Source organism: Plectropomus leopardus, chromosome 16 (genome assembly GCF_026936395.1).
Source record: "Plectropomus leopardus strain MGB_pleo_1.0 chromosome 16, ASM2693639v1, whole genome shotgun sequence".
Lineage (NCBI taxonomy): Eukaryota > Metazoa > Chordata > Actinopteri > Perciformes > Serranidae > Plectropomus > Plectropomus leopardus.
In genome coordinates this window covers 11,430,304-11,443,104 of record NC_142191.1, presented here as the reverse complement: position 1 = coordinate 11,443,104, position 12,801 = coordinate 11,430,304, and the positions used below count along the sequence as shown (strand labels likewise).

Genomic DNA, 12,801 nt, shown 5'->3' with positions numbered 1-12,801 from the left:
ACAACAACTCAGTGTTGGTCAGAGATGATCACCTAAAAGGCATCACATTTAATAAATATCGTTTGCTGGGTCTTTTCACAGCATCATCACCATTACACAAGTCAAGACCCTTGGAATGCCCATTCTTCACCGCCTTTCTGTTTTTTGGTACATTGAAGCCTCTTTTTTTTCATTTTAAAGGATCTCGACTTTATACATTCTGTTTGTCCACAATCAAATCTGTCAAAAATCTCCTGAGCATTGGCAATCTACATTTACACAATGAAACACATTAATAAACACTCAAACATGACAGGATGACATGACACTAAAAATTTACAAAAATACTGTACCATCTGAGTCACCTGATCTTACAGTAGGTTTTTTTCTTTTCTCCCAATGTAAACATAGACTGGTTGATCATTCTACTCATTTAAGAGAGCAGTGTGTAAGACGTAGGGGTATTTAGTGGCAGATTGCAACCAGCTGAAACTTCCCCAGTTAGAATTTTTTCACTGTTCATTGTACAAGAGGTTTTTACCTGGAGCCGAATTATCTGCAAAGGTCTTCTGCTCTCCAAAACAAACAGACCAGGTGATTAAAATGAGTAAAAACACTAAATAAAGCAGTTTCAAGTTAAAAATCAGTGTTTTTCCAGTGCCGTTTGGCGTGTCAGACATGGGCAGTTACCCTAGCACCTGCTAATGTGTGCTTACTTTTCTCTCTAAAAACCTAAAATCCAGACATTTAGGAGCTGAATTGTCTGCACAGGTCGCTTCCTCTCCAAAAGAAACAGACCAGGTGATTCAAAGCAGTATAAACTCTGAGTAAATTTAGTTTCACAAAAATCTGTGTTTCTCCAATGCTGTTTGGCGTCAGCTAATGTAATGTAATGTGTGCTCAACTTTTCTTTTTTTTTTTTTTGATTCAGACATTCAAGAGTTTTTGTCCGGGAGCCAAATTATCCCCAGAGGTCTCCTCATTTCCAAAACAACAGACCCAGTTATTTAAAACAGTTAAAACACAGAATAAAGCAGTTTCACATTAAAAGCCTGTTCAGTCTGCAAGCTTAGCACCTGTTAATGTGCTCACCTTTTATTCTCTGATGACCTAAGATCCCGCCGTTCAGGAGGTTTTCACTGGGAGCCAAATTATCTGCAGAGGTGTCTTCCTCTCCAAAACAAACAGACCAGGCGATTAAAACTGGTAAAAACACTAAATAAAACAGTTTCAGTTTAAAAATCAGTGTTTTTCAGGTGCTGATTGGCTTTTTGCAGAGGGGCAGCTAACCATGGGGGTTCCACATGAAAACGAATGGCCCCAGCAGTAAAAACACCTAATAAAGCCGTTTTACTTTACAAATCAGTATTTTCCCAGTGCTCCTCTATGCAGATGGTCTTCCAACTACCATGTCCGATGTGGAAATGATCTAGAGCCAGTGTTTTGTTTGTCCTTTCTGGGCTACTGTAGAAACATGGCGGTGCAACATGGCAGACTCTGCAGATGAGGACCTCCATCCTATGTAGATATAAACAACTCATTCAAGGAAACGAAAACACAATAACTCTAATTTTCAGGTAACTATACAAGTAAACGTACTTATTATATTATATTCAATTTCTGCCAATATGTCCCCTAAATCCTACACACTGGAGCTTTAAGTTCACATACAGATCACTGATATTAATCAGGTAAAAGCAAAGAGATGAACACAAGCAAAAAATAAATACTTTTCAACACTACTCGTTACAGTTTGGGGTCCATACTGTCATCGTTTGGTAGACATATTGGTCTGTTATACTCCTCAGTTTTGAACAACATTTAAAGACACATATCCAGTCAGTCTTTCTCTCCATTGAGGTCAGTCATCTGTTCGCAGCACGCCTTCGGGCCGCCTCAGTAGTCAGTCAGGTCAGTGCTGGTAGTGTGGTACAGTGATGTGCTGGTGGTGGTAGCTGCTGTGATGAGGAGGGTAGAGGGGGTCGTGGGTCTGAGGAGCCAGGCCGGTGCACAGAGGTTCATGACTGCTCAGCACAGACGACAGAAACTTGGCCTCCTCCGTCAGCTGCTTCACCTCTTTCCTCAGGGCAGCGTTCTCCTTCTCCAGGTTCTCACTCTCCTGGAAGCACACAGCGACAGGACGTTTGAGCAAAAAGGTCTTTTAAGTAATAAAAATAAAAAGTGATTTTACTTGGTGGTTAAGTCAGACTGGATGATATACAAGTGATATCTTTATCAAATCCTTTTTCTATGCAAGTATATTTGCATATTTTACTGCTTTAACTACAAACCAAAGTACATTTTCAGTTTAATTGCCAGAATAAATGTTGGCATTGTACATTTCAGCAAACTATGGATATGTAACATTTGTATGTTATTATGAATGGATATGTTAAAACTTTATGTTTCATTATGTTTCAATAATGCTGCGCTTAATATGTGGTTTGGTTTATGCACGAAAAACACTCGGGTATGGTTAGGAAAAGATGGGGTGAGATGGTGAAAAATACAGCTGGAAATGCTGCTGTTGTTTCGTTATCAAAACTGGAATAACACCAATATTTCGATATTTCCTCACTTTTGGTGGCACTATCACAGTTGTTGAGGCCACCAGTGTCTTGCTTTTGGTGGCATAATTGTCTCACAATGTCTCGCTATATTGGCTGAAAATGCTGCAGATGTATTGCTAAAGCCATCCACTTAGAAATAATGTCACTATCTTACTAAAAAACACCCGCTTTCTGTCACACAATCATGTCTGGAAATGCAGCCGATGTCTTGTTATCACAGCTGAAAATGTTACCTTACTAAAAAAAAGATTTGGTGGTACAATCACAGCTGGAAATGCTGATAGCTCATTGAAAAAACCCTGCTGTTTGTCACGCAATCATGACGCCAATGTCTTGCTAGAAACATCTGGTGGCACAATTGTCTCGCTATGTCTCGGTATAATGGTTGGAAATGCTGCAATGTCTCGCTAAAAAAACCCAGCTTTTTGGTGGCAAAGCTAGAAACGCATCTAACATCTCATTAAAAATATGCTTTTTCACACTATCATGGCTAGCAATGCCAGTAATGTCTTTTCTAAAAACAACTGAACAATTGTATTCTGCAGCTTGGTAACCATCACACCCCAGTGTCACACCGTTCCCTTTATCTCTGATTTTTGATCTCACACCATCATGCTGCTGACATTTGTGGTTGTGAGTGAAATTTCTCCAGAACCACTGACTTGCTAGGAAAATTAACAGACATGTCAGCTTTAGCAAAACAAATGTCTTTCCCATCAGCTTCAGTTAAACATTGTACAAATTAGCAATTATATGTATATTAGCATTATTGCATCAGAATTCACACAAACTAAATATAGTTGTTCATTTTTATGAATTATCTCTTTCAAGCAACACTCTGAATAACAATAACATCTATACGAAGATCTGTCATGTTTTGAAAAAAATATTTAAGAAATCTTTCAATAAATAGATTAAAAATAAAAATAAAAATAATAAATTTAGGTGTGGTACTCTTAGGAAAGTATTTGGCAGTGAAGTAGGCTAAAGTGAAATTTTCAAATATGCCCAAAACTGTACTTAAATGGTGGTATGCTACTTTAACTTTTTTGTCCAGAATTACCTTAGAACCTGTTGCCCAGCTGGCTCTGGACATCTATATGACGCCAGAAAGACATCACACAGACATTAAATTTTGGTTGGACTGAAAATCATGTTGACGATATTTTAAATGTCTAACGATGTGAGAATTTCATGTAGTGTGGATATTAACATTATGATTTTGCAGATGTTGGGTTTTGTCGTCATACCTTACAAATAAATGTTGTTATTTCACGTCAAGATAACGCTGGCATGAGGCGTTTAGAAGATGTTAGATTTAGGTTACTTAACAACACACCTTACAATCAATTAAAATATCAACATCCTCTGTTGTCAGTGGGCTATGTCAAAATTGATGGCATTTGACATTGTCCTGACATTGAATATCAACATCTGATGATGTTGGTGGCTCAGCCTGGTGGTAACATAGCTGAAATTATGTAAGTATTTTAACCCTTTGAAACCTGGATCAACATACGTTTTCTTGTGCTGAGTTTAGATGCCTTGAAACCTGAGAAAATTTGTTTGATTTCTTTCAAAAACACTGGGAAAAAGGCAATGGCCAACTTGGCAAGAAATGTCCCACAAATTGCAAGAAATTAGTTAAATTTGATAAGAAAATTACAAAAAGAAATAGTTTTGAAAAAAAGGGGAATACTAGAAAATAAATAAAATAAATCCTTTTTACCAGCTATTTTTGTTCATATTTGTTTGTTGCTTTCATTATATATTTTCGCTTATTTTCAGGTAATGTCTTTGTTACTTTTTTACTATTCTTTTGCAGATTTTTGTGCCTTGACTTATTAAGTTTCTCATTGAAAACAAACCAATTTGCTCAAGTTTCAAAGGGTTAACTGTCATAGAGGAAATCTATTTAACTTGGGTTTTTTTCATGCTGATATGAATGAAGAAAAAAGGTTGCAACAACAAGGTTGTTAACAACAAAGGTTGTTAACAAAAACTCATCAGATCTACCACATACCTTAGACCACCAACTGTGAGGTAAAAAAATGTAAAAGTACATTGTCTGTCAGCATGAAAACCTACCTATGAATACTGACTCAAACACAACATTTACAGTGCAAGCTGCCTGCAGCTCACTCAGCACCACAATCTCAAAAGCTGCCATTCTAACATTTTGGATGTTATATGTACATTTTCCAAAACAAGCTCTCTGAAGAGTCTTTCCTACTGATCATCAACTTCAGAGATCATAGAAGCAGAGCAAACTCTACACGAGTGGTTGAAAGTCTTTTTGGTGTGGGAATAGTAGGGGAAAAAATCTTCCACTCGGTTAATGAAAAGGTCATCGCACCATGGCCGAGAGATTCTGACACCAAGCCGTAGGTCCTTACTGTCACAGAGGCTCTGGGCAAACCCCTGAACCTGCGTCACTTAGCCAAATACAGCCCACTGCAATCAGCACTTTACAAGAAGTGACGGCCTTTTTCTCCCCTCCTGCCCACGACGTAGAATTTACACAGAAGAAAAAAATACTACTGAAGAAACAGGAAATAAGCCACGGTGTCATAGAGAGGGAAAATTCGCCTTCCTGTTTATCTAGTGAGACGATGACAGAAAAACCACAGTGTGCTCTGTGGTCCACCGGTGTTCTCTGTGACTTTGACAGGCTTTAAAGAGACTGATAACATTCACCATGCTTCACGGGAAAGAGTTTAAATCTCTGGATCTACTACTGCCTACAGTGTGGCCTTTCTGAAGCTCACAACCTCTTCAGTTTATTTGATAAAGTTCACAGGAACAGCTGCTAGAGTACAGTGCAGCACAGATCATCTCGGCTTGAACGAGGAAGTCACATAGATAGTAGATATGTGGTCAGCATGCTGAAATGTGTGCTGATGTTAGTTGTGACAGCATGTAGGGTTATCTGAGGCCCTAACGGATCCACAAGAAAATTACATCATTACTGGAGAAACTAGTGCGTTCATAGATTAGAAGATTTGTAAAGAAATCCAGATGAAGAGCTCTCTGTGATGTTTTAGTCAATGAATAAACAACACGCCTTAAGGCAAACAAGTAAACGCCAAAACGACGCAGATCAGAATGATAGCACGAAATGAACGGCACAAAAGAATAACGGGGGCAACAAAACAAAGCAGTACACCCTTCTGTTATCACATTCAGCGCTGCACTCTCTGGTGCTGGATTCTGCTGCAGAAAGGGAGTGATTGCCCACACGTGCTAATTTATTCCTTAAGCTTCTGCAAACACACAGAGCAGCGTCCAAGTGTGCAGCCCAACAGAAGCCATGACACATCGCCACATGGTCAAGTAGCATTTTGTAAATATAGTACAAACGCAGAGGATGTTGATCAATTGAGCAGTTTTATAAAAATTCATGGCAGAAATATTTAAATAAAACCTATTTTTAAATGTAGAAAGAGGAGGTATGGACTCAAGCCACATGACTTAGACTCAAGTCAGACTCGAGTCACATATTTGAAGACTTTAGACTTGACAAAATACATTAATTTGCAACTTGACTGGGACTTCGACACCAGTGACTCACGACTTCATTTGGACTTAAGTCTTTTGACTTAAAAATACTTGCGAGGCTACTTCCTCCAAACCCAAAGATTAAAAAGTGCGCCAGTCAGTTAATTTCCTTTTCAAGCCAACGTTAGCGTGATTTAATTCCTAGACAGTCAATCCTTAATCCCTTCGATGATCCACTTTATTTGAACCAATCCAACAGCATCCAACCAAGTTCAGAGGAGGACCACAAAGAACAAATGTTTTGTTACTACACGCCAGTTCGGAAAAAATGATACCAAAAACAATTTTGCACAAAGAACGAATTGCAGTTTGCAAAATGTGTAGGTTGAAAATTACCAAAGGAGATGCGACATCTTTGAATTTTGTTCCGATATTTTAAGTTGCACAAAGAGTAAGTGTAACTCGAGGCTGATCCTAACATAGCAAGCTAATGGTTAGCTAACTTAGCTTAACAGCTGGGAACGTTTTTAACAAACTTGTTTCAACAAATAAACACTGATTTGAAAAAGCATGCATTTTTGTTTATTTTGTTTATTTCTATATTATCAAAGATAATTTTGTGTAAGTTTGAAGGGGGTAAACAAAAAAGAAATTGCATTGTTCAAAATGTGCAGGTAGAAAATTACAGATATGCAACAACTTTGAGCTACGCTCGGCATTTGAAACTGCACAAAGAATGTTAAGTTTGGGTTAATATTAACACAGTGAGCTATTGCTTAGTGCAGCGTTAGCTTATCAGCTGAGGAAGTTTTTAGCAAACTTGTTTTCACAAACAAAACACAAATTTTTAAAAACCATAAATTCATTCATGGTTTTTGTAAATTTAATATATCATCGCTCTGTTGCTAAAGTGGCATTACATTTGGTGAAGAGCAAATTATTTCTTGTTTAGGACTTTAAATTCAAAGTTTAGGATTTGGGACTTGACTTGGGATTTGATTGCAAAGACTTTACTTGTGACTTGCAAAACCATAACGAGGTCCTGACTCTGACAGACAGAGTGAATGTCACACTAAACTAATGCTACCACTGCTAAACATCCTTCAGTGGTCACCCAATATATACGATCAGATTTGATGTGCAGTACTGTAAAACTGTACAAAATCGATGTCTTTCAGGGCTAAAAAAATAGTATTGCTTCAGTCTTCCATCTTTTTGCTTGTGTCTCTGGCTCTTAAAAAGTACAAATCAGTGTTAAATTGTGTTGCTCTTGATTGGTGTGTGTGGTCTCCTTACCATATGCAGACTGTCAGCTTTCTGTGTTTGCCTCATCCTGCTCTTCTGAGCAGCAATCCGATTCTTCTCTCTCCGCATCACCTTCTTCGCATCATCTGAGGAGCTCTGACAAAGCACAAACGTTGACTGTTAACGTGCATGCACTGGTATAAACGTTAAACTGGTGGGCACACAGCAGTGTTCCTGACCCTGAGCAGTTATGTCAGCAGCTCTTGGTGGTGGGTTTACGTGTGAATCGGTTTCTCTTTTAGTGACAGTTTGACAGACGATGGGCTTAACTTTGCACCTAATGGTAAGGGCAGGGTCTGGGAGTGGCTGAGTAATCGGTTAGGTATAACTCACACCCTGTTTCGTGTCCTCAACACTCGATTTTCTTGGTATCGTAATAACTAATCCATTTGAAAATGCTGTGTCAGTTGTACTTCAAAGAGACAACAAATTCATGATCTAACATCCTCTGAACTGTCCGTTAACGCATTACTGAAAAGCCCCAAACTAACTGATGGTGCTAGAGATTGCACGAAGGATCCCAGCTTGTGACATTTAAAAAAATGCATTTATTTTTACAATGCTGTAAAGCAAAAAAAGCAAGGTGTAAGAAACTGGCACATGTGAAAGAAGCCTCACATGCAGCACACACTGTGTTTAACACGCTGTCTGTTCCTGACAGCTCTCCAATCATTCGCAGTTTGAGGGACTCGCTAAAACAAAGGATTCCCACAACTTGGACGAGTGATACATTTTTGCAATTCACAAAAGCCTACACTTGAAGCGAGTCATGCCTGCAGCCCATGTGTGCATGTGAAACACTTCTGGAGAAACTGTGAAAAGAGCCAACGAGGACAGAACTCTGTGATAGGCTGCCCTGCTGCCCACTGAAATATGCATCAACACTGCACCCAATCATAGATTTAGGAGAAATATGTGGTGTTTTAATCGCAGGATTTGTACTAAATTTACCGATCTTGAAAGGACGTAAACAAGTATATTGTTCAGAAAGTAGAAGAGCACACTTACCGGCCTGCTTCCAGGTGATGGGGACTTGTAACTTGTGTCATTGCTGTCAGAGCCCTGAGCCATAGCCAACCGCGGCGACTGAAACCGTGTGTCTTTGTCCACTTCTGCTTTGTGTTTTTGAGCGTGTGTTTTTGTGGTGTGTGTGTATGTGTGTGTGAGAGAGAGAGAGTGAGGGAGAGAAAAGAAAGAGACAGAGTCTGTGTAGCAGAACGAGTGCTGAGAGGAACTTGGCTTAATGAGTCTCTTTCTTCCCTCTTTTCTTTCCCTTTCTGTCACTCCTCCTTCTCTTTCACTCGCTTGCTCATGCTCTCTTCCTTTATCTCTCTCTCTCTCTGTCTCTCTCTCTCTTTCTCTTTCTCTCTCTCTCTGTGACACACACTCTGTGAGACTTGCTGTCTGCCTAATTAGCTGTATCTGATGTGGCTTCTGGTAAGAATCTGGGTAAGTTACATTAGACTGGAAGTCACATGTCTGATGGTAAGTTAAAACACGTAATGTCATTTTGTAAAGTCCAGAAAAATAACATATTGGGGGCTTTAAATTGTAATTGAGATAGATATGGGTGGATTTTAGGAGAAATATGGAGTGCTTTTTAACAAGTCCCAGAAAAAGTTTTAAATCCTTAACTACCAGAAAATAAAAAAAAAAAAAATATACATTAATAATAAATAAATAATAAAAATGAAATAATAAGAAGAATAATAATGTAGAAAAATTTATGTAGAAATTAATATTTGGTGGCAGCACAATCAAAATGATCTGTGTGTGTGTTTGTGTGCGTGGCGGGCGAATATGTCTCTGTGCAAGTGTGTTAGGCAGCTATCATGGACATTCCCACTTCCTCTTTTTTTAGCTGCCGCGCACAATACGTTTCGACCAAATCCTCAAGAGACTGCGCATCCTAAAACTCCACGTGGATGACTGAGTTGTGCATATTTACAGAAAACTTTATGGTGATTTCCAGACGTATGCAACGCTTTCTTGTTCGCCACACGACGTACAGCTGCATTAAGGTGACGGCTCGGGGCTCCCCAAATCCCCACCCTCAATGTCTTTTGCTCTAAATGACTCTCTGTAAAGATGTTGAAGTGTGGGGAATGTTTAAGAATGTACAGTTTGAGGAGGCTGAAGGTACACAGTCATGTGATATGACATATGCCGCAGCTTAAACATCCAACAAAATCTGTGTTAAAATTACACGATGGACCACGAAGCCCCGTATGTGACTCCTTGCATTATTTTCTTGTTTACCCCCATCACGAGGTAGCATTTGGTGATGCAAGAACAAGATTTTCTTGTGAGGAAAAAAAAAAGAATCAGGACCAAAACAGCTTTGCTTGGCAGAACAGTCCTCCCACACAAAAACATGTTCTACCATCACAGGAATTTTGAAGAGCTTGGGCAAGGCCAGACATTTCTAATACTTGGCATTTAACGCTGTCCAAAAGAGTTGAGAACTGTAAAAAAGAAAAAAAGAAAGAGGAGGAAAGCTGATTAGTCAAATTCTGCTTTAACCAGGACACAGACACAATACACAAATACACACTACACAAATATAGAAAAACAAAACAAATCTAAGGCTTTGAGTTAATACAGCCATATTTCTGTATTGACCTTGTTTCCGAGCCTTAAATGACCTTAAGGTGCAGGGATAAAGCAAATTCTTAGCTCCTCAGAAAATATATTTAAAGGTCCAGTATGCAGCATTTAGGGAGATATATTGGCAGACATGGAATATAATGCAATAAGTATGTTTCAATACCCCTTTCCCAACAAAATTAGCACATGCACGCAGGTTTCTCAAACACGGGTAAACCCACTAAATATAGGCAACTGAGTTCATTGTCAGTGAACTCACCGCTGCAGCACACGAGTCTGCCTTTCTGTCAGCTTTTGTTTGTGTGTAGGTTGTTTTGTTGGTGTGTCCATGCAATGTCACTTGTGTCTTCACGCTGCTTAGGAGAAGATGGACAGTATTTAGAGGTGTCATTGCATCTTGCCGGTTAAGGAGCTGAAATTAGGGCCATCAGGGCCGATCAGAGCCAGAGGTGATAAAAACCTGTGTTTACTGCAGAGTCATTTAACCTGGGTGTAAATGCTGATTGCACGCATTCTCATTGCATTAAAAAGTCAGATGTTTGGCTTTTTGTGCAGTGGGAATGAGGCTGAAGAATTGTTGTGTTTTCGTTACCTTAGAATGAGCCTTTTATAGCTACATAAGGAGTGGGTCCTCGTCCATGAAGATCGCCATGTTGCACCACCATGTTTCTACAGAACCCCAGAACAGACAAACCAACAACTGGCTCTAGACAGGAACATTCATATTTTTGCATTCCCAAATCAGCCACCGTAGTTAGGAATCTGAAAAACACTGATTTGTAAGGTGAAACTGCTGTTCCGTTTGTTTTGGAAAGAAGGTGACCTCTGCAGATAATTCAGCTCCCAGAAATAAATTCCTGAACATCTGGATATGAAGTTATTAGAGAAAAAAGGTGGGCACACATTAGCAGGTGCTGGGCTATCGTCCCATCTCCGATGTGCTAAACAGCATTGAAAAAACTCGAGCTTATAACACGAAACTGCTTTATTGAGTCCTTTTACTGGTTTTAATCACCAGATCCATTTGTTTTGGAGAGAAAGAGACCTCTGCAGATAATTTGACTCAGTTTAAACCTCCTGAACAATGAACACTAAAGATATTCTAACCAGGAGAAGTTCTAGCTGGTTGCAATCTGCAATTTACAATGCTAGATGCCACAAAATCCTACACTACTTCTTTTTTCAAGCTTTTTATGAAGTAGATTGTGATCTATTGACAAAGTATGCAAAGAATAATTCTTTTTTATTTGTCTGACATTTTAAAAGTCCAATGTGTAAGGTTTCAGTTGATTTAGTGGCATCTAGCAGGGAGGATTGCAGATTGCAACCAGCTGAAACTTCTCCTGATTAGAATTTCTTCAGTGTTGATTGTTCCGGAGGTTTTTACAGGGAGCCAAATGAAGCACAGAGGTCTCTTTCTCTCCAGAAGAAAACCAACTTCATAATTTAAAGCAGTAAAATCACTGAATAATGCAGTTTTATGTTGCAAATCAGACGGACTGCTAGCAACCTACCAATGAAGGCTCACTTTTTTTCTGTAACTTCAGATCAAAACGTTCAAGAGGTTTAAAATAAAATAAAGTGCAGAGGTCTGTTCTTCTCCAAAACAAATGGACTTTGCAATTAAAACCAATAAAAATACTGAGTAAAGCTGTTTCATGTTAAAAATGTTTCATGTGTTTTTTTCAATGCTGATCAGCTAGTTATGGAGGGGCTGCTAACTATGGTGGCCGACACAAGAACACGAAAAAGGTAATGGCCCTGCTTAGAACCATTGTTTGGTTTGACCGTTCTGGGCTACTGTAGAAACATCGCAGTGCAACATCCACAGACGAGGACCTGCTCCCTTCATAAATATTAACAACTCATTCTAACAAAACAAAAACACAGCTAATCCTTTCTTCTTAGTGTACACTAAAGAAAAAAATACTTATATTGTATTCCATTTCTGCCAATATATCCCCCTAAATCCTACACACTGGACCTTTATTGTGACGTTTTCCAGTGAGTTATCAGTGCATTTGTAAGCTATGTCATCTGGTGATTATTAAAACAAAGAAAGCTTTTTACTCTCTTTTAATTCTGGTGCTCAGTAAAGCTCTCAGCAGCACAAAACAGGCTCGATAGCAGCTTATCAAACAAAGTACCAGCTTAACACACTTGCTCACACAACATTTATCCTGAGTAAAATTAAGTGGAAGTGACAGCTGATAGGAACAGTTCAATTAATATTAACAACTGCTGTCAACAAAGTCTCTCATCTTCTTCTACAGGCCTCACTTACTTGGAAAACCCCCTGAAGGGCCATTTATTTAGATAGCAAACTGAGCTGCCCTCATTTGTGGTCTCCTTTCCTTGGAAATGACCGTGGGAGGTTTCTAATAAGCACCGAATTATTGAGGGAAAGCGAAGAATCGTGTAGACGCTGATGACTGTAAAAATAACACAGAGGCACGTATTGTGAATTTAATTATACTGAACAAAGTATTCACTTCAAAACAAAGGCCAGTTATGAGTCACTGCAGCAGAAGTGTAAAGTCCAGTCTGTAAAAAGTTGACTCTTTTTTTGGCTCAGTTTTGATACAGTCAGCATTTAGAAAGCTATAATCAGGATATATACATCTACAGTCTTGAGTAATATGCCGATATGAAGTTATTTAACCACTCAGATACATATAAATAGTTTAGTTACAAACTAATGCTGAAATAATGGCCAGTGTGTTGTTATTTGCATCGATAGTGGTCTGCCACAAATGTCACCTGTCAGACATTTTGAATATGAATATGGATTTCTGGTAATCTGGGAAACAACCTATGCGGTAAATGCCCGCCTCTTCACAGT

At 38.9% G+C, this 12,801-nt stretch overlaps 1 protein-coding gene across 1 annotated transcript; it reads right to left on the bottom strand.

Annotated features, from left to right (window-relative positions):
* Nucleotides 1-14: 14 nt before the first annotated feature.
* On the bottom strand, nt 15-9,001 carry batf (basic leucine zipper ATF-like transcription factor). Its single transcript, XM_042503521.2, has 3 exons — nt 8,361-9,001; nt 7,344-7,448; nt 15-2,098 (listed from the first exon to the last, which is right to left on the bottom strand). The coding sequence occupies exons 1-3, from the start codon at nt 8,859-8,861 to the stop codon at nt 1,892-1,894; spliced, it is 813 nt and encodes a 270-aa protein (XP_042359455.2). The 5' UTR covers nt 8,862-9,001; the 3' UTR covers nt 15-1,891.
* Between the last annotated feature and the right edge of the window lie 3,800 nt (nt 9,002-12,801).